The sequence below is a fragment of the Electrona antarctica genome (assembly GCF_951216825.1).
Source record: "Electrona antarctica genome assembly, chromosome: 6".
In the NCBI taxonomy this organism is placed as follows: domain Eukaryota; kingdom Metazoa; phylum Chordata; class Actinopteri; order Myctophiformes; family Myctophidae; genus Electrona; species Electrona antarctica.
This window is the reverse complement of record NC_136811.1, coordinates 20,864,277-20,891,661: the sequence shown is the minus strand read 5'-3', so window position 1 is coordinate 20,891,661 and position 27,385 is coordinate 20,864,277. Positions and strand designations below refer to the sequence as shown.

Sequence of the window (27,385 nt, the reverse complement as noted above, 5' to 3'; positions counted from 1 at the left end):
ATACATTATATTTTATTGTATCATATATTGTTGTTACCTCTGATTAATAGTTTTATTGTTGTATTATATAGTATTACCTCTTAATAGTTTTATTATATTATTACTGTGATTGTTATTGTTTTGTATTATTACCTGTGGTGAATAAACTGAGTATGCGTTAAATACCTGAATGTTCATTTAACTCAACCTCTAAGTCTAAGCGTTCATTTGCACACATGGTATATGATCCAGAGGGTCCTGTTACATGATGTAGCTAAACCAAAATAGTTTTTTATCGTTAAGTGTTGCCAAAATACACTACCTCTACTTTATCCAGAGGATTCCAGCTACTGTTAAATGGTTATTGTAAGTGACATTTGGATGAATTTATTCTCTACATGTATTCCCAGTCAGCAAGTTTATGGAAAGACTCACCTACTAGCCACAAGTAGTATTAACACTTTTATACATGGTAGGAGCACATTATCTCAATGACCACTTTCCAAGGTGTAGTATCTGAGGACATGGTGATGGCAAAGCATGCGTTAAAAGTACGAACAGTTTCTTTAGTGGGTTATTGATAATTGTTTACTGTAGGATCAACTATAGCAATGCTTATTGTAATATCCATTAGCCCAAACTTGAGTCTACAATAGGCAGAAGAGTTTTACTGAACAATACATATAAATAAGAAATAGAAATAAAACAACTACATGAGTGTCAATGAATTTGTATTTTAATAGACAAATATCACAACACGATCTGCTTAATTGACAAAACAACTAAGGGTCCACATTTATCAACCGCCTCAGATTGGGGCTGATCCAGGATCAGTGCACCAGATCCTAGTGAGCAGCTCAATTCATACTAGTGATAACAAACTTAATTCTAGACCAGTGCTCTCAGTGGATAAATAGAACACCAGGACCCCAGCCAGTAAAACATTCACTGTTACATATAAAAGTCATGGAAATCAACCTATATGAATTTCATCCAGAAATTAAATATACAGTGGAAGAGGGTAACAGATATATAGTATGCTGCTCTTCCATCACATCAGAATATAGACAGTCAGAGCTCTTTGGAATAATTTCACTCTAGGTGACACTTCATACTTAACACATCTTAACACACACTATCAAAGGAAGGGTTATAAATAAAGGCAATCCAACCCTGATCACGAGCAGACAGCAGAGACCACACATACAGGAAATGCGTCTGTGGGCAACAGGATCACATCTTTGCAATTTGTGCTTAAGACTGTCTATATGTAAAGACTGACCAAATACTATTACAGGCATGACAGAACATAAATTAATGTAATAAAATATATAATTTATGTATATAATTTATCTCTCTTTGTGATTTTGTATTCCATTTCACCCTGTTACAAATGTATATCGTTCCCTGGTTCGCACTTCGCACAAATCATACCAGAGATTAGTGCAAATAAAGCAAGCTAAATGAAACGGGATAATACATCCAGCAGCGTTATAACAGTAACAGAATAGGTATATTGACCGTTACAGTAGGTGTACACACTAGTGTTTCATTAAATAAGCAATATTATACAACACAACACAGAATTGACTGTATCTACATTGTGACCATTTCATTCGTACATCACAATGATGATGTAAGAGCAAAATGGCCAGCAAGTGAATATGGCCAAAGAGATTATCGGTATATGGTGATGATGGTTGCAGCATGGTGCGATTGCATGAATCTGTCTGTATGAGGATGCAAGCATGCATATGTGTGCATCTACTGTATGAATATATATACTAAAACATCAAAGAGGCAATGTGGTCCATGAATTAGCTGTGGTTGTAGTACTGTACACAACAGCTGAGGTGGTGTAAGCAGGATTACGGCTGGAGAGTATTCATTCCAGTTAATTGCTCCCTCGTACGAAAAGAGACAATCTACAAGCTCACAACGCGTTGCACGGCGACACATTGTGAACTTGTAGATCGACTAATTTCAGCACGTGACTCGGTCGGGCAATAAAGTAAATTGGACTTGGTTTCATGCTGTAGCTGAAGAATAGGGAGGTGGGGCTTCCTTGGGAGGGACAGCCATGCTATCATCATATGGTGGTAACAGCACCTGCAAATGAAGAACAAGGAGTTCAAGGAGTCTTTCTGTTAACTAGCGATTATGTCCTTTTTGTCATGAAACAACACTGACATGTTAAATGGTAATGCCTTTTATAATCAAGCTTCATGTCTGCTTGAGTTATATCAGCATTATGCAAGTGCTGGTATAATACCAACCCACAAGATGCAGAAACCATAGCTAAGATTTATAAAACTTTAGAGACCAGAAATTATAGTGAAACCATCACAACTACGTAATAAAGAGGCTGAAAAACAGAATTTCAACTAGAGATGCCCACATCTACAGATTATTAACTACTCATATCGGTCCTCAGGTATTAACCCTGCTCTACTTAATGACCCCATATTGTCTTCCATCCCTTTATATTCCACTCTGTTTCAGTCCACCAGGCTCATACAGACCTTTTCACAGCAGTCATATTGACATGAAATAAACAGGTGTTACCAATTATACTAATACAGGTTCCGTTCCATTTAGTGTAACAGAACCTTTCCACTGAGCCAATATAAACAACAGCAGCAGACTCTGTTTGACCTAATTGAAATGGAACATTATTGTCCCTTTTTTGTGCCTCCCCTCACTGTAGGTCTGTGTGTTTTTTGAGTGGTACAACCACTCCTATAGACAGCTATGTGTGTGGCTGTGTCCGAGCACGAAAATATGTGTGGCTGTGTCCGTCCCTGGCTGTGTCCGAGCATGAAAATAGCGTTTGTTCACCACCAAGTGTCACTGTTGCACAGCCTAACACACAGACACAAACACACACAGGCCAGGGAGGGGGGCTTGTACAGTACAGTACAGTACAGTACAGTACAGTACGTACAGTACAGTACAGTACAGTACCACTCACTTCACTTATTTTTCCCTATGCTCTGACTTTTGTTGCCAGGACTACATTTTCTTTTTGAAGACTTTGTACCTCTCCCTGGATTTAAAATAAACAGTTTGCCTGCACTTGTATCCTGCCCACAGACAAGCAATTATAAGCAATACTGATTATGTTGAAAATGGAGCCTGGAGAGAGAATATCCTGAAACTAGTTGTCAGTTGAGGAAAGAAAAGGTTAAGGCAAATGCATCCATATACTATGGTTCAAGTTTATATACAGCTTGACTAGCAGATTCAGTCAGAAAGCAAGGCATAGGAGCAAGGAGAATTTATATTTTGTTGCACTCCACTTTTTCAGTTGAAAATACGTCATGAAAGCCTGGGTATTGAAAGATTTAAATCCAGCATTATGTACATGAACCGTAAAGACAAATGTATAGGCCATCGTACGACTTTGACACTGGACACTGGATAACTGATTGTCAACTGCAGCACATTTTACAGTTGAATATCAATGATACAAAGCATAAATAAAGCTTAAAGGTGATGACATCTACAGAACAAACACTACCCAATGGTGCTGAGGACTGTTTTTGGTTCAAGTGAGAGAGATATGTTTGCACCTGGTTACACCTGGTTTCTCCTACAACACTTCTCCCATGCACTTGTCTGTGTCATATTCAGGTGTGCAAAGAATTCAGTATTCAATATTTTCTGTTAATTGGACAAATTATGAAATCTTATATCATTACTAATCAACCTCTAAATTGTAGTATGAACAGTAAACTGTTCTTTTAATTGTAAATTGTAATACATTACTAATCCTTTCCTAAAGCCTCCCTCCTTCATTATCTTTAGTTCATTCTTTCTATTTCAGTAAACCAACACTACAGGGAATGAGGAAAAGCTAATAACATGCGGTCAGTGCATCATCTCTCTCTACTGTGCCTCACTGACCCCGTTCTGGTTTTGCTATTGACAACACAGCAGACAGCCTGCAGACCTGTCCTGTCCATGGTTCAACAGGCCTCATCTGGACTAACACCAACTGAGGATAAGACACCACATCTAGTCTGTGTCATTCTCATTTAAAAAGATCAGTCACTGCCAGTCTTCAAGTCATGGAGTCAAGTTATTCTGTAATTTCTGCTGGAAATGAAAGACTACATGGGTGAGGACAAAGCATTTAACATCACATAATGTGCCTGCCTGATGCACTTCAACTTCAACTCTGTGTGTGTGTGTGTGTGTGTGTGTGTGTGTGTGTGTGCGTGCGTGCGTGCGTGCGTGCGTGCGTGCGTGCGTGCGTGCGTGCGTGCGTGCGTGCGTGCGTGCGTGCGTGCGTGCATGTGTGCGTGCACATGTGTGATTAGCATATGGAATGCATTACACATGTGCATCTCTCTGGCATGAACACATGATGTAGGAATGTAACTGGTGGTCAAAAGACCACAACCGGCCACAGTCTATTCTGATGGTCTGTGGAGGGACCTGACATTGAATATGTTCAGACCTAAATGAGACAGCCTAACTGTGGTGGTAGAGTAAGCTTAGCATTAACAGAGGCATAGGTTTCTGTGTTTGAGTAATGATGTCAGAAGTTGGGGAGCGCTCTCCCATTTTCCCTTTATGGTGCAGGTGTTTTACACATCATGAATCCAGGGAAATCACACACTGTCGTGCCTGTGAAGTTCACAAGCACAGGCAGTGTACAGATCCACTGTACACTGTACATGTTCACAGTGTGAACATGAGTTCATAGTGTGGAATTTGACACTCTGGGGTGCAGTTCAGAGGGCAGAGGCATATTGTATTCAATAAATAGTATGTTGTGGAAAGTTGTAAGTTAACAACTGTTATTGTACTGTATTCTGTACTGCACTCTGTCTATTGTCAGTTTGCCACTATACCTGAAAATCAATAAACATTATTAAAAGGTAATAAAAAGTAGTATCTGGAATTTGCTAAAAAGTACAGAAACTGAATTCTATATGAACAAATATTACACCATCACTGTTATTGTCAACTCCAACTAATATTGGTACTACTAATAATCAACCAGAGATAAATTCTAGTCTCCTCAAAGTTTATTTATTTATTTCTGATAGAAAAAACAAGCCACTCAAGTTTGTTTTAACCTATGTTCTCTTGGCTGGGTATGACAGAAGGATAATGTTTATCATTTGACCACAAACAAAAATCAATATTGGGAGGCCAGGGTTAAAGTGTGTGGGCAGCAAGCTAGCAGCAGCCAGGTGGCCAGATCTGGGCAACAGGACAACAGTCGGAGACCCACACAGACACATCAAAGACAGAGCTTACTTACTGTGCACCTACTGTAGTTAAGCTGTGATTATACGGTAATGGCTTTGACAGCATGAAGCCCCATCTATCTGTTCAAGTGCATCTATCTATCCATTCTAGCCAACTATAAAACTACCAGGCACCAGATATGACTGCCCAAATGTATACTTCCTCCCTCCCCCTTGCATGATGACATTACAGCTGGGTTACTGGCTGAGAGTGGGAAACCTACGCATGCAATAAAACGTGAAATGTGGTCTGGATTTTATATATTGTCCCCCCCCCCCCCCGTTCCATCAGACAGGTTTTGTTTTGTTGTCTATGGAACTGTGCTAAAGGCACGATGAAATATTTGTTGAATGATCTCTACACAGGTGATGACAAGAAATATAATAACGAATAGACTAATGGCAGATGGAGAATGCAAACATTGGCCTACACTCTAACCGTATCAGTTCCACTTTAATTTTGAACAAATTAACCATGGCATTTCATTAGCATCAACTCTACAGAATTGTACGTCTTTCCACATGAACATGCATTAGTATGTATGCTTCAAAACTGCAATCACAGTGGAAAAAACATGTTTATTCAGCTGTTCCTCAAGCTCGAGGAATGTGTGAATTTACTGAATTACACCTGTGGAAGTACCACATGTGCTATGTGGAATAACAGCTCATTGTAAAAGGTGACTGGGAAAAGAAAGGTCAGTATCAAGCTCACTTTTGTTTTTGTCAAATTTTATTGTGACATTTCCTAAGAACCATGGCCAGCCAAGTGTCAAATTTAGCCTAACCTCAGCTTTGCTCCATGCTCTAGCGTTTAAGCATTACAGGCAGTCGATGCAGCTATGGGGTCTCGTAAAATTAGAGAATCATACAAGGTGACTTACTGTGGTGTCATTGGTCGAAACATAGAGTAGGATGTCAGCACCGGCTCTTCCACTCACATATCTGTAGCAGTTCCACACACACGCTATCAGGTAGGCCTGATTGCATTAAGGAAGAGAACACAGAAAAAGACACATTAAGAAATATAGGAGCACTGTGTGGATCTGGAAGCCAGTTATGTTCAACAAGAATCAGGTGCTCTTTAGGAGTTTAAGTTCCCTTCCTTTGTAGAAAAATAAATGCAGCATACTTCATGAGTTAACTTAATTAAGGATCCAAGCTCCACTGTTAAAAAAATAAAAGCCTTTATTTCAGCATGGCTTGGCAAAGTTAAAGAAATGCAAGGTGATGATTCTATATAACCAGGTGCATGAGCCACCTCAGTGCTCTAGAGTCTAGTAGACACCTCAGTCATTTTAACAGTCTGCTTAGGAATCTGTTAATATACTTCAGAGGTCCATGTGCTTCAACAGAGAACACTAAATGGAATGGAATGGAATAGTCATACTGCACAAACTCATACCAAGACACTGTCTGAACACCATTCATATTCTGAATGAGCATTCTGAATACCTCACTGCATGGAGAACACACATAATAGAAGTGTAGGGCTGTCACCATCGCAACATAATAACTATACAAGAATATTTGGCCCACTGAATGGTGTATAATACACACGCCAATTTAAATACTGTACAAGTAAAATCCTTTACTCTCAGTCTTTGTCTCCACCAGGCCGAAGGCATGGGGAGAGAGTATGTTTTGCACTCCGTCCGTGTGTCCGTCCTTCCTTCCTTCCTTCCTTCCGTCCGTCTGTGAACAGCTAATCTCCGGCACCGTTGGCCCGATCCATGCCAAACTTTGCACACACACTCCCTGGATGCCAACAACGAACCTCTGCCCCAAATATTCTTCAATGGCCTGTTATAGCGCCACCATGAGGCCGATTTAGGCAAAACACATTTCTGTACATTACTCGTACACATTTTATCCATACATCACACAATTCGGTATACACTATCTTCATAGTCATGTGATCAACACGGATCTGCACCATTTCCCATCTTCCATCCTGATTGGCTAAGATTGGCTTCCAAAGCTCACATGATTGGTCCGTTTCGAACAAAATGTCGCAAATCACAAACACAGTGTGCAATTTCCGTGAAATTATACACGCACATTTCCACTAGGCCGAGGACGACATGCCACTCATTCTTTTCCAAATCAGCCTCATGGTGGCGCTATAACAGGCCAATTCCTGTTTTTAGCTATAACTGCATCGATCTGTATACAACTTATGTATGCGCACTCCCTAGAGGCCATGGAAAAACATTGTCTCTGCATCCCTCCACATCTACCGGTTATAGCGCCACCATGAGGCCGATTTCTGCAAAACACATTGCTTATGTTAGTTGCACAGATTTCATCCAAATCTCACGCAAATCGGTACACATGATCTCTGTAGTCATGTGAACAAGACAGTCTGTTGGATTTCTCAGATTCTACACTGATTGGCTAATATTGCCTTCCAAAGTTTTCAGGAGTGGCCCGTTTTGTTCAAAATGCTGCACATGTCCTGCTCATCCAGAATTCTATCCTCAGAGATGCTATGAGTGATCTGGCTCTGCATTTCCTCAACAAAAGAACATTGTTGCAAAAAACAAACAAACAAACAAACATGTTTATATTACTCCTAAACATTTTGCCAAACATCTCACACAGTCCTATCCTCCTGGTGGAGACCTGTGCCCGGAAGGGCACTTTTTCTAGTTCTCTCTGTTTCTTTCTCAGTCTCAGAGGTTTGCCATATGAGGTTTTCCATCTTATTTTATATGGCAAACAGGTTAGTCAAGGGACTTTGACAGTAGCATACAGTACAACTTGAGTAAGTGCTTGTAAACAGGCATTGACTGTTGCTAGGCTATTTATCACAATGGTATGAAGTATTTTACAGCATTGTAGAGTAGCCAAATACAACAGTGTAGAGGATGTAGTATCATCAATAGCTTTTATTCTACAGTTAACAAAGCCAGAGCAAAGCCAAGGACATGAAAACCCTGAAAAGAAATTCCATAGGCTCCACCATAAAAATAATAATATTAAACACTCATTCCATCCACCATGCTATTTCATCTCTAATACCTTTTTAGTAGTGTCTAGTGTCCATTACTCTGGTCATCATATAGTTATTTTCCACTCAACTCACAGTAAACCGAAGCTTTAACATACAAAACAGGGTCTCCAAATGCATGAATAACACCTTCTCTCATTAGTATAAATTGAAGTGTATTCGATTAAAGGAGCATTCAGTGAATAGGGTGATTTGGAAAAAACCCCGGTCCGCCCCGGTAACAAGATGTGCACATGCACGCACTACAGTGGGGGGACACGCGACAGGCCAACAGCACACACACCAAGGCCCGCCTCCGCTCGATCATGATTGGCAGAAGGTCCCTCTCTATCCTGATTGGATGAAGGCTGGGCCACCTAGCCAAAAATGAAACCTAAGGTTTTTTGACCCCCAGGGGTTAACTGGGGACAGGGAGGATTATCACAACAAAACAAAAAAATAAGTGATATTTTAATTAAGTGAAATCACTGAATATACCTTTAAGCCCTATTACTTTAGTTGGCACTACTGTTGTGGAAAATATTCTATGCGGAATTTACCTTGAAACAAAGAATGCAGCTGATGAAGAGCAGCACGATGAGGACCAAGCACACATTACTCAGAGCTGCAATCTCCTCTTTGTAGGGGAAGTTATCCGGCTAAACAAAGATCAGCAAGACAAAGTTAAGTGATCAGTTAATTTAAGGTGCAAGATAAAGAGCCATTAGCATTAGGGTCTATTTGTTGTTTTGAATAAGGGGTCACTCACAGAAGGCTTTTAGAGTTCACTGAAATACTTTACTGACCCTTCACTACCAAATACTGATTAACAAGGGGTTTTAGTTTGTAGTTCTTTTTTCTCTAAATAATTACAGAATAGCAGTTTAAGAATAATACATGAATACCCAGATGGAGATATTGATGCATACAAAATAAAAAATACCAATGCAACCAAATGAACATACTGTAATTTTCACAATAGCGGCAGCAGTATCTTTATACTGAGGATAGCTTTCACACACTAACGCGCGCGCGCACACACACACACACACACACACACACACACACACACACACACACACACACACACACACACACACACACACACACACACACACACACACACAGACACAAATATACAGTATATATATTTAAGAGATATATTTTAAATTTGATGCATTTATATGACCCCGCCCCTGGACTAAAAACATTAAAAATAGGGCCTTCTTACCAGTTGCTGCAAATAATCCTGTATGGTATTGGGGTATACCACAGTACTGACAGCAACCAAGGCGTTAAGTCCGAAGTCAAATATTTGGTAGCAGAAAAATGGGATGATCCAGGCTGCATGTAGCTGAAACAGTGAAATATATGTTAGATGTGAGAACAATATACAGTATATGCTATTTAAAGAACTCCAGGAAAGGCTGATGTGAGAGCACAGAATCAAACTAGGCTCTTTATCCACTGCCATGAGCATAAATCAACTCTGAAGGTGGGTCACAGAAGATTAAGGTGAGTCCCAAAAATAATTATTCAGGACAAATACAATACAAAGCTACTGCTACCATAGGACTCCGGCTGGTATAAGCTTGTTTAACCATGTAGCACTCTGGGAGTCCCTGTGAATGAAAGGTGCAATACAAATACAATATATTATTATTATTTATTATGTTATTACTCATTACTCTTTTCAAAAGTAATATTACTTTACTTAGTTATTTCTCCCTGCCAACAGTAATCAGTTACACTACTGTTTACCTTTCCCTCCACAAAATTGGTAAAAATTGAAAATCTGCAGTGTTAGAACAGGTCCATTTAGTTAAATTTGTACACTCATCTGAATTAATTAACACTAAGGAAATATATATAATGTTCAAGCCATCTAGACAAGAATACACTTCCATGGAGCTGAAGAAAGCATTTAGATGTACTGTCTGTTCAACTGCTGACATTTAGACTGCTAATCAAAAGCTTTAGACTCTTTGAAGAAGGGTAACTATAATATTATTGCTTAACTATTCATAGTAATTATATACACTACTCATTGTCATTACTGGCAAAAGTAATATTGTTACTAGTAACGTGATTCTGCCCAATATTGAACTTGACCTATCTGCAATAAATAGTATATCTTCGAGAAAATACTGTAGGATAGGCTACTGTTAGTAGCATAAAACGAAAATACATGTACTTTTATAACTGGTACAGCAGATGCAGTACATACATACAGTAGTAATATCAGGAGTGTTAGTTAATCTCTGAGAGAATAGCAAGGCTCACAGCCAAAATTACATTATTTTACCTTGTATGCACCATATGTTGCCATTCCACAAACGAGGATCATCAGCATGGAGATTGCTGAAGCTATGCACATATCTGGAATAGAAAAAGGAGAAATAAAAAGTGTATATGAGAGGTGTGCGCAAAAAACAAATTAACAGACATGTAACTTTTGTTATTTTAAGTCACTTTGGTTGAGAGAGTAGAGATTTAGCATACCGCTACATTCATTCTGTAAAGGTGATAAGAAAACATTGTATTTTCTTTGGTCTTTTTAGCCTTTCAGTTTTTTTTTGTATCTTTAGCTTTCTGTGTATTTGTGTCCTATCTTATTTTTTGTATGCATTCTGTTTCTGTGTATACTCTATCTTTGTATCTATGTTTGCTGTTTCTGGACGGGGGGAGGGGGGCGGGGTATAAAAACTGAACTGTTTTGACTGAACTGCTTATCTGTAATAACCTGTAAAAAGGAATAAAAACAAAGTAAACACAGAAAACATTGTATACATGACACGATACCTCTGCTGTCTGGAAGAAACCACCTAATTCCAAAACACAGGAAATGAAAAAACATCCAGCTCAAGTGGAGTTAGGAGGTTTTTGTCAAAGCGCTTTTTAACACTTTACCTTTCACAGACGTAAAGGGTGTTAAATTTATGAAAAACAAACAAAAAGAAAAACAATAAAATAAATCCAAAACCTCCAAAATGTGGTAGGTGGTTTCTTCCAGACAGCAACGATATATGGACATTTTGAGTACGCTAAGGTTTTATGTTAGAAATGTTGAGTATGGGTCCCCAGGCAAGTAGACTATAGTGCATCTGACTGCTACTGACTTACATGGAATTAACCCAAGCCTTAACCCAAGCCCAAATTCACTTCATGTCAATCTGACCTCGATCATAACAGCTCAACATAATACACAACTAATCATTTGGTTACATAAGGATGGATGGAGCCCTTGTGGGTGCAATGGAAACAACACTAAATGCAATAAATCCACTCTCTGTTCCCCATTTAATCCTAATATTGAATATTTTCAATATTTTTCACTCGCAATAAAGTCTCTATAGTCAGGGTAGTAGTATTGCATTTTGTTCTTGGTGTCTAATTGTGCAGAATTGGGCTTTCTAGTCAACTATTGATCGTGATGATGAGTGAGAGGATAGCACTATAACACCAATAAAATTAATTAATTAGATTATATGTATTTACTGTACTTTATACCTCATACTAAGCATTTAAAGTATGAGGTATAAAGTACAGCAGCCTTGTGTTCATAAAACAGAAAGATTGGGTATTGGGTAAGACTGACGTTATGTATCTTTCAGGACCTTTCACTGCTTTGTCTCAACCATTACTCTATGGCTCTGCTCTCAGCCACCACGGTGGATATTTTGACATTTTTAATTTTTAATTTTTTTTTTTTGTTGCCACTACTGTTGGAGCAGCCATAAACTACACAGGTTCATCCAGATGTTCTGGGCATCTTTGTAATGTTAGTGTTAGTAAAAAGCAGGTAAAAGAGTAACGTTTGAGGCAGACTAACATCAGTCACTTTACAGTTCACTGTAGTAGAAGAGGTGCGGGTTTATCCCGCAGCTATGTCGGCTCCACCTACAGGAAATACGTAAGCTGCGACCATGAGACCCGTTTCTGAATTCGTCTACAGGCTCTGGCCTGACAGTGCGTCGCGTGTTCGAGTCCCGTTCATGATAACCTTTGCTGCATGTCTCTCCCCTTCTCTCTCTCCCTCTTTCCTGTCAATCTTCACTTGATACTATCAATAAAGGCACAAAAGCCAAAAACAAATCTTTAAAAAAAAGACATTGATTTGATTTGATATATTCAAGATACAATTTACAAAAGTGCAGTACAGAATTATCAGGATTGTACAAAAAGTCAGAAGACTTAATTCCATTGTGATCCAAATAAATAGTATTAGGAAGAACATGTGTTGACTAAAATAATAAAGTCAATAATAATGACTTTACAACAGGACCGTCATAGATCAGATCACGTGACAAGTATATCTCCTAGCTCACTCCCCTTGTCAGAAGCAGTGAGTGCATTCTATGGCAATGAGACGCGGCACTGCCGGGGGGAGGGCTGACAGCTGCCGGGGGTAGGTGGATGGATTATGACAGGTCCGTTCTGCTGCACTGTCGGTACATTCGGCAGCTGTGCTCCAGACGCCGCAACTGCCGGTAAACTGCTGGTAACAGCGGCACTGCCGGGGGGAGGGGCGGCATCTGCCGGGGAAACTGAGATTATGACACTCAACTGCCGCTCGCTTCCGTGGCTGTGCGTTGGTCCAACATGCGTTGCGTCGTGCTTGCGGTTAGGGTAAGGGTTTGGGGTAGAGTGTCGGACTGATGCCGCAGAGAAACACTGTCGCCTGCCGTGGGTGTGCCGCGGCTGATGCCATGCGTTGCGTCATGTTCATTTTTGGCTATGGCGCCGGACACCATTTTTAATTTGGCCATCTAGCAAAAAATGCTGGGATTTTTGCGAGGGACCTGGGGGCTAAATCTTTTATAAAGGGTCCATAGAGGTCAAATCAATCATCAAAACATCCTTGCCAGAGGATGGTCACAGAACCTTAGTCTGTGACCCAACTATACCCTCATTAGTTTATTTTGCAATGTCTGTAGTTTATCTTTGGTATTTTTAGCTATGCCGTTGTACTGTACCAGGTTAGTTAGGCAGGGGTAATCAAAGTGACATTGAACTAATGCTGAGGTCAGTGTCCTCGTAGTGGTTCTATAGGAATTTGGCAATCCTAGCTAGGAACTTAGTCCTTGCGTGGATCTTGTCAATAACTAAGTGAGCCATCGGTTCACTAGTCATGTTCTGGTCTAGTGTGCAACCTTGATATGTAACTGAAGTTTTGTTACATTCAACTGAAAAGTTGGATACCTCTCTTACAGTAAGTTGTGCCTTGAAGGAAAAACGATACATTCAGATTTAAAATTCAGGGATAACTTGTTATCACTTAACCATCTGTTGACTTTTTTTAACTCGTTTTCTAGAGAGCGACTAACTGATTCTAAGCACTCACCTGTCACCAGTAAAGCAGAATCATCTGCATACAAAAATAAAGGACATGAACAGGAGCAGGTGGACAGACCTATGGTAAGGATCACAGTGCTATAATACCCAGAAATTCAGACATTTCTAATCAGCAGGCATTACCAGTGCTGCTATGGCAAATTGAACTGACCAACACAAGCATACTATGGGCCTCCTTCTCCAACCTGCTTGTCAAGCAATATATGGAAGCCTATCATCTGTTCCTATACCGCCTGTTAATACACAAAATCATCATATTGCACAGCCATGTTCGTGTGTGCATACCCCTAGCCTAGGCTATGGAATTCTTCCTAGTGCAGCTATACAGCTATAGAGCGTCGCAGTCCCGCCTCCTACCCTGGACCAGGAAATGAAACCCAATGCATTTTCCTCATAGACATTTCTTAAAGTATTTATTTAAAGACGGTTACGCCGCGGACAAAGCCAACTCGAGTCGTGACAACTCATGACAACACAAACAATATTTTGGACCAAACAAATAATTAGAAAGAAGAAAACAACGGCAGGTTACAACACTTTTTTTGTTGTTTTTCTTCTTTGTAATTATTTGTTTGGTCCAACATATTGTTTGTGTTGTCATGAGTTGTCACGACTCGAGTTGGCTTTGTCCGCGGCGTAACCGTCTTTAAATAAATACTTTAAGAAATGTCTATGGGAAAAATGCATTGGGTTTCATTTCCTGGTCCAGGGTAGGAGGCGGGACTGCGACGCTCTATAGAGGTGAAGTGTACTGAAGGAGCCATTCTGCCTAGGTGCCTTGAGCTGGTTGTGGGCGGGTTTACCTTGGGGGGAGGAGTGCCACAGTAATGGTGATAGGGATCACAGGTGAATGAGCCCTGGAAGGAATGGCATGGCACGGGTACATACAGGGGGAGATTATACGTTTTTTTACCGTTATATACATGCATTGATAAAACTGCTGTTTCTTGTTGGAAAGATAATAAATGGGAACCTCACCCAACAGCAGTTGCACTGTTTGGACAATCTTACTTGAAACGCGTTAAAGACGGTTTCCCTATCCCCTGCCTAGCCGAGTGGCAAGTATGTTTGTTAGCCACCACATGTACTGTAAAATAGGCTACAGCCTTCTGGGTGACTTACTGGTGTCATCCATGATATCCAGGTCATTTGCTAGCTCAGCACTGGTCAGGTGGTACTGCTCAGGATCACCCAGTGCTGTCAACAGGATGAGTAAGACCACGGCATTGATGAGCTTTAAGACACAAGACATGTGGACAGATCAGGAGGCAAATTCTGGATGCAGAACATTCAGGCCAGGAGCAGAGGACCATGCAGTAGACAGTAGTAGGCCTATGTGTCACTTGGATGACAAAACATATAAGCCACTACTATCATACACAAACATTTTAAGGATGTCAGTAGAAGTTATCGATTCATCTGCTTGGGAAAAACTAAAGCAAAGACAATTTCCTCCTCAACACTACTGTCAGTTCAACTGTTGCAATTAATACAATCTGGAAGTTATATTCATTTCATAAAGCGAGTTTGCCAGATTTTGTGGATTCTTCTTTAAGTCCTCAGTTAGCTACCACCTTGACCATAGGGTATTTATGTATGTATGTATGTATGTGACTATGTGTTTTATATATGCATATCTTATTTTATTTTATTTTATCTGGGGAGTTGTTAACCCATCTAGACTTTCAAGCACCAAACTGAATGTGTCCATAACTCTATATATGTATATTATTTTTGTATTTTATTTTTTGGTTCGATGTAGGTAATATGTGTATAACTGTGTCCTTTGTTCCACAACGTGTCTGAGTTGAGCTGTCTGTGTTTTTTTTTCTGTCTTGTCTTCGTCATAAAATGTAAAAATCCATCAAATTATTATTGAAAGTTGTATTATTATAATAGTCTTCTAGACACATTTCATTGATCAGGCAAGCACCGCTCATTACAGTAATCAGTCACTCATTCATCTGAATCTCTATCAGGTAAATGTAATGGAAACTTATCTATGGTGAACTACAGTATATAAGCAACCTGACACAGCCCCTTGCTACCTGATGAGACTCGAGTGCTAATTTATTCATTGGAATTGGGCAGAAGCATTTTCCACAGGCTGTTGGATTAAGTTAACCCTTTCTAGGACATTTAGCAGGAGTAGCTCTAGTCGACAGTCAAACACACTGGGCTTTAATATCATATGATATGAATGTACATGTAGACGACAATAGCTCGTTATTTACAAAAGACAATCTACAACAAAAGACAATCGCATTACATTAATAATGTTGTCATCGTCTATGGAAACTATGGCCGCTTAATTTCAGCATCATTCAATTGTCATTGTAAAATGAATGCATGTCATTTTGTTATGATCATTTTCATTGGTGAAATTCGTTTTCACTGGTCGACATCTCCAATCAATGTGGGATTTAAAAAAAAGCTCACCATATACCAGACCCCCAAGATGATGGTGCCTGTGCGGACATGGCAGCACAGACAGCAGCTTGTGGAATACCATCGGTCCCACGGGGAGAGCGAGAGCATCATCTTGAAACCTGTCTCCTTTTTTCGCACACAATTTGCTGTATTTCTCAAAAAGGCGTTGTCAAAGCGAGCTCCGTTTTACGAATAGTCCTCGCAGATGGATGACAAATGCAAACGAGTCTGACTGCCTTGAACCTGTCCCCAATTATCGGTGCTGCCTACAGCGCAGTAACAGCGGCGTGCTTAACTCAGTCCAATAACATTGGACCACGTGACCGGCTAGAGAGAGGGGATCACTGAGCTCTGGTGATGTACCCACGTCATTTCGAGAATGTCCCGGGAAATGAACACTGCATCTGCCAAAACACGAGATTAAATTATTTGTATTCACGATAACGGACATTTTTAAACCTCTAAAGATTAATTTGAAAACATAGGCATATGGAAAGTGTAATAAATATCTCAAATTTGCCAAATAGCCTATAGAAGGGACAATTTATTTGTACTAGCACGTACAGCACCCTAAAGAAACTAAATGCAATAGGCTATGATGGTGTTTTTTTTGAAGGACACATTAACTGCAGCAAACTTTAGTGTAGCAAAACAATATTTCTTTACAATTTGCCAAGCAACAACAATCAAGAAAACCTAAATGCAAACTAATTAATTACCCCACAGACATAATGTAAAACCCTCATCCATCTGTGAAAATATTATCATTTCCCTCATAGAGCAGGTCTAGATTGAAAACTACTGCACTAAAACTAGTACATTCTGCACTGGATTACCATATTACAATTTAATATTTTAGGCATTTAGCAGACACTCTTAATCCAGAGCGATTTACACTAGTAAGGAAAAAAAATGTCACATTATTCCATCATACAAAATATACTACATAGACCTATGTGGGGGAAAAAAAAGAAAAAGCTGAATAAGAAAAGAAAGACAAGCTAAACTGCTGTACTTCAGAAATTCTGAATACTGGCATCTTAGATCAACATATCCACACAAAACAATCAAATATAGAAAAGGGGACTTTATTTAGTCTTTTTACATATGGCTTAGCTTTTCTTTATTACAAAGAGGTTTTAGAAAAGGTTTTGAGGACTTTGAGTCAACCACTGGTGGACAGTCATTAGACGATGACACTGCAATGGGACATCACAAGCTCCTATATGGCTCTGGCCACAAGGTAGTCACACAGTAAAAAGTAACGGCAAGGAAACAAGTCAGTCTCAACACATACAGCAGTACAACATTAGATGAATGGTTATAGCGGATGGATTCAGTGAAGTGAAAGGTTCAGAGCGATTACAGACATTAAATGCAAACTCCAGAACAGACATGATTCCCTTTCCTGGATGTCTTTATTTTTTTTAATTCCACACACATTTCCCTGTGAAGTTTGTTTAAAGGCAACACCATGTTAAGCTGCTATTGCAACTCATTGTTGCGGTTATGAGTGCTGTTAAAAAAAACAATTTGATTTACACATAGTGTTCCTGGAGGACTTCATTCCCCACAGTAGCCACTGTACCATACAGTAGCTCTTGAAAACCAGAGAGCCAAGAAAACACGACCATTATCATGGACTAATCTTATGCAGATTGATGCCGTGCCAGTTTCTGCTTTCATGGCCACATGCTTGTGGTCATTTTCATTCTCTATACAGTATACATGGCAAACATCAAACTGCTAAACATTTCTAATAATTACAGAGTGTACCAAATGCATTATTCGAATCATCATTAACAGCATTACATTAGTTAGCACTAGGTTCGATTTTGACCAACCAACATGATATAAAGCTGAGTTCAGAGTCTTGATTTTCATTTCAATTTGTTTAGCTCCCCCACACCATAAACTGTAGTTTAGCTACTGTTGTTTAGCTCCCCCACACCACATACTGTAGTTTAGCTACTGTTGTTTAGCTCCCCCACACCACATACTGTAGTTTAGTTCGGTCTACAAAAAGTGTCGTTGCATAAACAGATGTTGATATAGCGCCTGTTTCATACAGCGGTCTGTAGAGCGGACTCAAGGTTCATGTCTCTCTCCTGGCCTTCTTCTTCTTCGCTGGCTTGGGGGCTTGGCTCTCCTCAAGTTTCTCTGTGGAGAGAAGCAAACAGAGGACATGAGTCACAGCAATAAAACACAACAACACATTGCCATGATTTGTTTACCATTTACCAAAAAAAATAAAATAGTGATTCTAAGAAAACACATAGTTCAAATGGACAGAAGGCTGATATACTGTAGGGACAGACTTCAAAGAGTGAACTTAAGAAAATGAGCAAACAAGAGATTCCGGTCTTTAAGAATCATTCTCGTTTTGGCTGCCTGCTTGCTTATTCATTTCACATAGAAGAAAGTGAGAATATAAGGACCTTTCTTAGTGTAGCTTAGAGAGAACTGACAAAGGCGGCTAAAAGTCTGTTTGCAGTGAATTGCCTTGTGTTGTCTATATTGAAGATGAGCTATAACTCAGACCTAGGACCCCATTTTCGCCAGTGCCTTATTCCTTATCCCTAAACTTCTTTTAAATAGTTCAAATAGCCAATCTACAAGCTCACGATGTGTCGATGTAGATCGGCTATTTGAACAATAAAAAAATAGAGCATTAATAGTAGTAATTAAATAAATCAGGCTAATAGACTTTGGGCGTCATTTATCAATGAGTGTATATTCTGCCTTAACATTTTGCTTAGGAATGACCGTTCACCACGTGGGATTTATCAGTTGATCCTACAGCCAATCCTAGCGTAAATTTGGTTGGAGCTTTGGTAAATGTCACAGCTGAAACCAACAGTCATTTAAATAACACACCCTTATGCTCGTCATTGTCACTTGGAAATAAAATGGGCGTGCATGTCCATTTATGCCAAAATCTAAATGTTATATTCCCACAGGGATTTATAATAAGTGTGTTACCTCATATACGCTCATGTTTTAACAGAACCAGTAAAGCACTGTTTAAATGGCTGAATTGTAAACATACTTTTAATTGTACAATTTTAATTGATTGTACAGTTGGAAATATCCTACCAATTTCATATGACACTTCTTCGATGTATGCCTTTTTTTCACATGTATTATTTATTAGTTTTATAGCTATACATTTTAGGAGTGAATACAATGCTTCTCCGCCTGTCTACGACAAACGGGTGCAGACAAAGCCTACGAGAGCTTGGCGTGAGGTACGTCAAAGTCCAAAGTCGCATTGGCACCTGACCCACACTGCACATTCTGTGCCCCAGGAACCCTGGGCTCATTTGTTCATATGGTATGGGAATGTCCGGGGATTTTCGAGTTTTGGGGAAGAGTAACAAGGACTTTGACAGATCTGTTGGGAGTACAATTTCCGATGGATCCATATGTACATCTGTTGAACGATGATTCTATGTTACCTCTTACGGCAAAGACACGGAAGGTCTGGTTGGCTGGGCTTACGGCAGCCAAAAAGATCATAGCCCAACGCTGGAATCAATCCCCCACATGATGTTTCAAAAACACATTGGCTGCGAAGCTTTTTGGACATTGCTTATCTGGAATTGACGTCGGCAAGGATTAATCAGGCCCAAGAGGGCACAATTTCAATGTGGACAGACCTAATATCAGACCTGAAAGACTTACTGACCCGGTGATGTAATGGATGTGTTGTGGGTTGATTATTCTGTGAATAGGATGGGGGGGAGGGAGGGGGTTTTGTGTGTGTGTGTGCGTGCGTGTTTTGAGTTCAATTTTGTATACTGTAAAATGATTATGCGGTTTTTCCTTGATCAGAAAACAAATAAAAAATTGAATGAGAAAAAAAAAGTCCAAAGTCGCGCTGGAATGATAAATGCCGAAAATTTATCTCGCTGTACGCCCATTATTTGGTCTAAATAACGTTGATAGATGAGGCCCTATATTTACACTGCAGCCATTATGACGCAAGAGAAAAACAGCCACTGTGTAAATATGGTCTGTATGTGCATACTGTCAAACATACTTTGTTGTGTTGGGGCAGCAATGTCATTCTGTTTGGCAGTGGGCTCTTTCTGTGGCACTGGTGTGACAGGGGGCTTCTGGGATGTGTTCTCCTTCACTGGATGTTCCACTCTTGCCTAATAGGTAACCACATCAGCAGTCATAAATTACACAAGTAGATTATGTCACACACACACACACACACACACACACACACACACACACACACACACACACACACACACACACACACACACACACACACACACACACACACACACACACACACACACACACACACACACACACACACACACACACACACACACACACACACACACACACACAACTCCAATATGTACATTTCAGGAAATTAAAAATATAATTTTTTTCAGGAAATGAAAACAAAGCAATACTGCCTCATGAAAGATGTGACTTTTTATGTCAATTACTTCTATGAGAGGGGGAGAGGTGGTGGAGTTAGTTACTTTAGCAGACCATTTGAGGGTCCAATGGAGTTGAGGTTTTTCCCCCCCCAAGCGCCTTTTACTACTTTTCATTGGTTCAATATTTTCAAAACACACAGACGTAAAGGGTGTCCAATAGCACTGACTTATGAAAAAAAAGGACTTAGGTGGTTTTCTCCCGACAGCAACGATATGCAAAATAAAATACACTTTAAAACCATAAAAAACCCATTGATTCACAAAGGAAAGAGTTCCTTCCAGAGAACATGCCCTGTGCTGGACACCGACCTCTACAGCAGCTGCCTTGACTGTCTGGACCACAGGAGCAGCCTCCTCAATGGGCTGCGGTTTCTTCACTGGAGCCTCTGAGACAACCTCCTTCTCTGCTTCCTCTACCTCCTGAGAGAAACACAGGCACTGACGAGCATGGAAACACAGCCGAGCACACCGCATCGGCGCAGCCATTACCAGACCATGTCATACAGTGAAACGGATTTAATTCAGTCACTTGGTCATGTGTGGGGTGGGCATTACCTGGGCATCTCCATCTTCAGCTGCCTTCTTCTTTTTCTTCTTCTTCTTTTTAGTTTTAGCTACTCCATCAGCAGCCGTCTCCATCTTTTCCTCTTCCTCCTCATCCTGAGGAAAACACATTCAAAACAGCCCAATTTATTGACCGGACAGCTTGGAGAGGTTCAAATGCAGTGGAAAATGAAAAAATGTGCTCAGGATTAGTGCAAGGCAATACTTCAAGACAGACGTGAAAAACCCTTGTCACTATTCTGTTATCCATTTACATAATATTAAATAACAATGGATAAAATAACCTAAATATACTTTTTTTTAGTAGGCCAACTAGCTCACCAAGATATAGACAGATGTGAAAACCCTTGTCACTATTCTGTACTCCATTTACATAATATTAAATAACAATGGATAAAACAACCTGAATGGACTTTTTTTGTAGGCCAACTAGTTCAACAAGATAACGGTTTCTCTAACTAGTTCAACAAGATAACGGTTTCTCTAACTAGTTCAACAAGATAACGGTTTCTCTGAGTTTGTATAGTTTCCTTGTATCGTTTCCTAGTTCACAAAAGTTGGAACGCTCAGTGCAGCCATGTTATTGTTTTCAGCCTGAAACAAACTATAGCTACTCTATTATGAAGGTTAACTTTAACCTTGGCAGGTTCAGGACTGGGCTCCTCCAGGATCACAGGGGGCTCTGGAATGGGCTCCTCAAAGTTGCCCCAGGCCTCAGAGGGGGCATTCCAGTCAGAGCTGGGGTCCACTGAACCACCATCTGAAAAACACAAACCCCTGAAGTAAAAAATATATGTACAACTATTCCTTGCCATTGATCTGAACAGTCGCCAGAAATGTGGCAGTAAAGTAGCATCATAACTAAGAAGTAGACAGAGACAAACAAAACAAAATATAGTCTCATCCTTACTCAATCCAGACCACTCATCCTCCACTCTGGGCTGGTTGCTCCAGAGCGGCTCAGAGGCTTGGGGCTCTGCAGAGACAGAAAGTAGTGAGTCAACCTAGCAGGGTAGAGGTCATTTCTTGGTAAACTACACCATCTAGTGGGGGACCAAGTGAAGCACAACATCCAGTTATTTTTCCATTATCAATTTGTCACTTACCTGCTACTACTTCATGTACGGTCACAGCTTTTGGGTCAGATATCTTGATCGGACTTTCAATTACAGTCCAGGACCCTGAAACAGACATATTAAACAGTTCTCAGAGTGGATGACGGGCATCAAGACACCAACATAGTAAACTATATATTGTAAAAAGATGACTTTTACCATCAATCTCATTTCCCCAGAGGGAGTTTTTTTCTCGACTGGCAGAAGAGTGACTGTTGTCTTGACCAGCTGTATGAGATGAAACCTTGACAGGATTGTCATTCAAAACACCAGCCACCATAGGCGCTGGCATTGCTGCCTCACTGCTGTTAACTAACACCAAGAGACAAACATATGATATTCAGCCACACACAATGGCAATGTACTTAAAACATTTGTATAATCCTTGAAGAAAGGGAGCTTATTATTAACTAGAATGAGCCATAAAATGAGATGATTCGTGAGTCAGTGGTCAGTAATTAACTGGATGGATGGTAGAATTAAATTTTGATTTTTGCCTATAACAGGGGTGCACACAAACATGTACAGACTCATATATACACACACACATTTCATCTAGCAGAAAACTCGATGTTCCCAAATGCCTGTATTTATAAACGATCTTGTCAGCGAGACTAGAGACCAGTAAAACTTGACGACTACTCGACGACAACACATCAGAGAGAACCATCTCTCTCTAATGCCAATTTAGGCTGTTTATGCAAGATAGCCTTGAGGGCTGATACATGTGCATATGCACTGACTGCATCTCTCTCACACTAACACACACACACACACACACGCTTAAACAGTTCAGATTAAATACACCATATATTTCCTCGATACCTTTTTTCTTCTTCTGAGAGGAAGGCACAGATGCTGCTGTGGTCTTGAGTTGCTCTGGGGGAGCACTATTTGGAATGTCCCCTGCTCTAGGACTGGCTGAGCCATCACTCGGTGGCTTTTCCTTCTTGCGTTGCTCACGCTTCTCCTTGTTGCTGACCTTGGTCTCCCAATTGCCTGAGAAACAAGACATTGAGAAAGTATTAGTGTGGAAAATACCACAAGAGTATTAAGATTAGGAAACACAGTATGGATTAGTGGGGGTGGGTTGTGGCAGTGGCACCGCTGCCATCAAGATGTAAAAATGCGGGGACATTATTTGGGTCGGGGTCGACTTCATGACTCATATTGTTGTGTATTATCCCATCTGACACCTTGATCGAGTTGAGACTAGAGCAACTGCAGTTACTGCACCTATGCAGCCAATGCACAACGACTATTGCGCAGCAAAATGGAAACGGTGCTAGACCATAGCATGCACCAGCGCCGGTCAGGAAAAATAAATAGACCAGGCATCCCCCAATAGTGCGGGGACATTCAGACCCAAATGACCACCATCCCCTTTTTTGTGACCCGAGTCACTCGGCTGCTGAAAACAATCATGCATTTAAAATCAGTGAAGACTGCTTTAGCAACTGAGAACAGAGAGTGGTGAATAACATGAAGGGATCTGAATGAACCGAAGCATAATTTTCCTGAATCCTCACATGATTCATAACATCTCACCTCCTTCTGGTTCTTTGCCATCAGCAGTGCCAGTCTTGGTCTCCTTTGCCGTCTGTTTGGCCTTCTTCTTGGACTTCTTCACCTAGGAGACCAGAAACAGGGAAGAGTGAGAGTGTACAAACTGTACATACAAGCTCTTGACTGTACAGTACACACGACACTATTGTATGTTTACATCTCCAAGGGCAGTGACTAAGCCACTGATCTTACACTGAGCCATAGATACTCAATCGCAACACCATGTTCAAACCACATCTATATTTAAGTGAAATTACATACACCACCCAAGACTCCCTAAACCTGTCAGCATTTTCTTTGAAAACACCACAAACCTGCTGGGCTTCTGTGCAATGAGATTTCTACAAGTTCCAACTTGTTAATGTCAATCAAGGGTCACAGTGCTTTGCGGATTCTAGAAGGCAGCGCTTGATGAACGAACCACACCTGACACTGTCCTAAGTCAGGAGCCATCCTTCAGGATTATGCTGCATCTGCAAGTTAAGATGGTAACCCGATACTGCCAGCTGGTCTGTCCACATCAGAGTGTGACTTGCCACTAGTGTGGGGCTACCCTCTGCTTCCAGGAATTGTAGGGGATCCACAGAATATAACATTATGATATCAACTTTAATGGTAATAGCAGATTAACATATGTAATAACACAAATATTTTCAAGACACATCTTGAGTAAGATATATTGAGATGCTCAGTTCAGAGGGTTTGGGTGGATTTGGTACTGCATGGCTGTAGTTGGTTACCTCCGCAACCGGTTCAGCCTTCACTTCTGGTGGAGGTGCCTGGTGATGTGGCACACTCTCCTCTGCCACTATGGCTTCCTCCTGTGGTTCTTCAGCAACCGCCCTTCCATTTGGCTGGGCTGCCTGGGCTTTCTGTATAAGACAACAGATCGGACAGGGATAGGAGGTCATAATAAAGTCCTGATCAACAGCCTGTACACGTAGTTTCCTTTCAAACAAGCATTGTGTCATGTGGCACCCAAGTCTAGCCTGCCACGGCCTGACACTAGCTGCTTAATCAGCAGCAATGCACAAAGCTAGCTCATTACCACGACTGAACTGGTGACTATTCTGATGATGAGATGTTAGCCAGTTAGCTAGCTTTGCTAAGAGTAATTATTGAAATTGTATTAGAGTCTACTTGCCTTTTCCGGCTTCTTCTTCTTTTTCTTCACCTCTTCGGCTTTGACCACATGCTTGACAGCCGCTTTGATTTCAATGCAGTCATCCACCGAGTCGCGTCGTTTCCTGCATATTGCCCGACAGGTCGAGGCCCACAAAGCAACCATTAGCACCAGACCGATGCATGCAGCCAAGATGACAACCCATGGCGGAATCAGATCGGGCTTCAGTCCCAGATCCACGCCGAGCTCAGAGTGCAGCAGCTCCAGGCCGCTGTTCAACAGCTCATTCAAACGGCTGGTGAGAACTTTGACCTGCCGAGAGGTCGCGTCCTGCCAGTTCTCCATCCCTATTGTGTATATTTGTTGGTATTTCAACAGACCGATTAGTCACGCTTGGTTGCTACTAAGCGTAGCTTGTGCTAGCTTGCAGTTGCAAGTGCTAGCTAAAAATAACGGAACGGTTTCGACATTATGGCAAATATCCTAACGCTACTCTACTCCCCGCCCGGCAACAACATCCACATAAAGCCGACTGTGTTAGCAAGCTAACGAGCTAATAATATGCTGATAAGATAACGGGCCGTCCGACGGCAGGGAGCGGCAGTCAGACAGTACAACCTACTGCCACAGTGCTGGAGGTTCACCTCATATGGCACCGTCCATTCTGACAGCTACAAGGAAAGGGGGCAGGGCGCCACAGAGCGACGGGCCCCGCCGATTGGCTAATAATAACCGCATTTATGCTTCGTCGTTACGCGACCGCGGTGCCGCTCAACTGAATATAGCCGACCTGCAAGACCTCGACGAATCGCGTTTGTGACGCGTTGTGGGCTTGCAGATCGTCTATTTTCGGCTGCTCGCGGCACCATAGTACGACCATAGAGTACGACGGACTCGGACTCCTGCTTCTAATTCACGGTCAAAACTTAAAATAATTAAAGAGAAGAAAAGACATGGTAAATCTCAGCTCTTGACCAAAATGCATTATTTTAATGAATAAAACTTCATTTTAACCAATCTCTATACTAGTCCGGGAACCGAAGGGTGATTTTTGGCTGAACGTGGTTTCGTCAGATAAAGTTTTTTTGTCAACTGATTCTTGTAGCTTGGGGTCACCTCTTAATAATTCAAGAGGGTGCCCAGTGATATCCTTTGGGCATTTTTTGTTATTAGCCCCTTAATGCCCGAAACACAAAAGAATCCACCCAAAATAGAGTTTTATGGTATTTCATGCAAAAATACTTGGTCTAAATGCATCAACTTTGATTTCTACAGTGTTTATGAATGTGGATATGCAATCCACATTGTATAAATGTATAAAATGTATGATTAATGCATTATTTATTAATGCATATTATTAACCCCTTCATGCCTGGAAACCCCAACATGCCATAAAATATATCTTTTGAGAATGAGATTGTATGCACAATAATCAAGTCAAATGTATCAAATCTGCTTTCTACCATCTGTATTAGTGAAACTGTAGCATATTTCTTTTCAGGTTGAAGATGGTGGCAACAACAGCCAAATCCAATTCAAATGATACACTCCAAAGTGTATGACCTAAATTATATCTATTCAATGGTCATCGTACTCCTGTCTAGTGACTGTGATGTTCATGTGGAGGACGCCCTTGCCTATGAGCTGGCACCAGTCTTAACTGCCATGTTCACAGAGGATGGAATGCAAATGTATATACCTTTATTGAAAGGATAAGCCCCTTGAGATGCATCATCTCATTTTAGAGGGGGTCCTCAACACAGATGAACAGTAATAATAATAAACAGCATCATCTAATAAGCAAGGTATAAATATGAACATGCATATTGGAAAAGAGGCAGCACTTTGTTGTAGAAAGACAAAGTCCAAGAAAGATATATAAAATAAAATAAAAGATTAGAAGCATGAGCAAGGTGTTAGAAGATGAGTGAAAATCGATTATTTAAATACATTGAAAAGAAGTGATTGATCTAATTCAGAAAGCCACGTCCACATTGAAGACGTCACTTCGGGAGGAATGCTGCTGATGCAGACAGCAGATGTCACTGTCATTGATGTATCAGACCTTTGGACCATCCAGCTGATGTCAACCACATACCTGTCTGACAGTGATGTCTACCTAATCTTCGAGATATAGGTCTACTGTGAAGTCTGTGATTACATCATGGTCATGATCAGGTCAGTCAGCAGAGATGCCAGGGAGACGGGGGTCAGCTAGAAATACCATGTCCTATCATGATATATCTCCTCCAATCACTGTAGCTACAAACAGCCGCCTTTTGAGGTCTGATTTCCACACTCCTCATCTTGTGCTATAGGCACTCCAGCAAGTGCCATCTGGACCTTCAGGTCCTGTTCCGTTAAGGAAACTATGGAGGAAACTAGACTACTAGTCTGGGAGAAAAGAATGGGAAAGGTCATGCAGGTACATCAAACCAGCTGCACTACCACCAACAGATTAATTGAGAATGTATAGATCCCCCACTTTTAAACATCTTTGTGGCAAAATGTTGATGGGCATCTTACACCAGCAT

General features: G+C 40.7%; 2 protein-coding genes across 5 annotated transcripts; both read right to left on the bottom strand.

Moving 5' to 3' along the window:
• Nucleotides 1-697: 697 nt before the first annotated feature.
• Nucleotides 698-16,293, bottom strand: LOC306924461 (lysosomal-associated transmembrane protein 4B-like). The gene is made up of 7 exons (XM_079502973.1): nt 16,027-16,293; nt 14,710-14,821; nt 10,538-10,611; nt 9,464-9,586; nt 8,793-8,891; nt 6,125-6,220; nt 698-2,088 (listed from the first exon to the last, which is right to left on the bottom strand). Exons 1-7 carry the CDS (start codon nt 16,126-16,128, stop codon nt 2,008-2,010), a joined length of 687 nt encoding a protein of 228 aa, XP_079359099.1. The 5' UTR covers nt 16,129-16,293; the 3' UTR covers nt 698-2,007.
• A 796-nt stretch (nt 16,294-17,089) lies between these two features.
• Nucleotides 17,090-25,548, bottom strand: LOC306925671 (protein LYRIC-like). Of its 4 annotated transcripts, none has more exons than XR_013790280.1 (13): nt 24,869-25,546; nt 24,469-24,596; nt 23,711-23,792; nt 22,988-23,161; nt 22,322-22,474; nt 22,154-22,228; nt 21,958-22,023; nt 21,686-21,807; nt 21,039-21,143; nt 20,793-20,903; nt 20,060-20,174; nt 18,001-18,177; nt 17,090-17,961 (listed from the first exon to the last, which is right to left on the bottom strand). XR_013790280.1 is itself a non-coding variant. In XM_079504660.1 (12 exons), exons 1-12 carry the CDS (start codon nt 25,194-25,196, stop codon nt 18,113-18,115), a joined length of 1,521 nt encoding a protein of 506 aa, XP_079360786.1. In that variant the 5' UTR covers nt 25,197-25,548; the 3' UTR covers nt 17,090-18,112. The 4 variants fall into 4 exon arrangements, 2 of the variants coding, with proteins under 2 accessions (XP_079360786.1, XP_079360785.1); XR_013790281.1 differs by having other exon boundaries at nt 17,090-17,915; nt 18,009-18,177; XM_079504660.1 differs by having other exon boundaries at nt 17,090-18,177; nt 20,793-20,900; nt 24,869-25,548.
• Between the last annotated feature and the right edge of the window lie 1,837 nt (nt 25,549-27,385).

Excerpts from the sequence above, each read along its gene's own strand:
- LOC306925671 (XM_079504659.1), bottom strand. The coding sequence starts at position 25,196 with ATGGAGAACTGGCAGGACGCGACCTCTCGGCAGGTCAAAGTTCTCACC. Across the intron at positions 22,475-22,987 it reads CTCTCAGAAGAAGAAAAAAG|TTAACAGCAGTGAGGCAGCA; the intron begins GTATCGAGGAAA and ends TCTTGGTGTTAG. Across the intron at positions 21,144-21,685 it reads CCAGTCCTGAACCTGCCAAG|GATGAGGAGGAAGAGGAAAA; the intron begins GTTAAAGTTAAC and ends TGTTTTCCTCAG.
- LOC306924461 (XM_079502973.1), bottom strand. The coding sequence starts at position 16,128 with ATGATGCTCTCGCTCTCCCCGTGGGACCGATGGTATTCCACAAGCTGC. Across the intron at positions 10,612-14,709 it reads GGATATCATGGATGACACCA|ATATGTGCATAGCTTCAGCA; the intron begins GTAAGTCACCCA and ends TTTCTATTCCAG. Across the intron at positions 9,587-10,537 it reads CAACATATGGTGCATACAAG|CTACATGCAGCCTGGATCAT; the intron begins GTAAAATAATGT and ends TCACTGTTTCAG.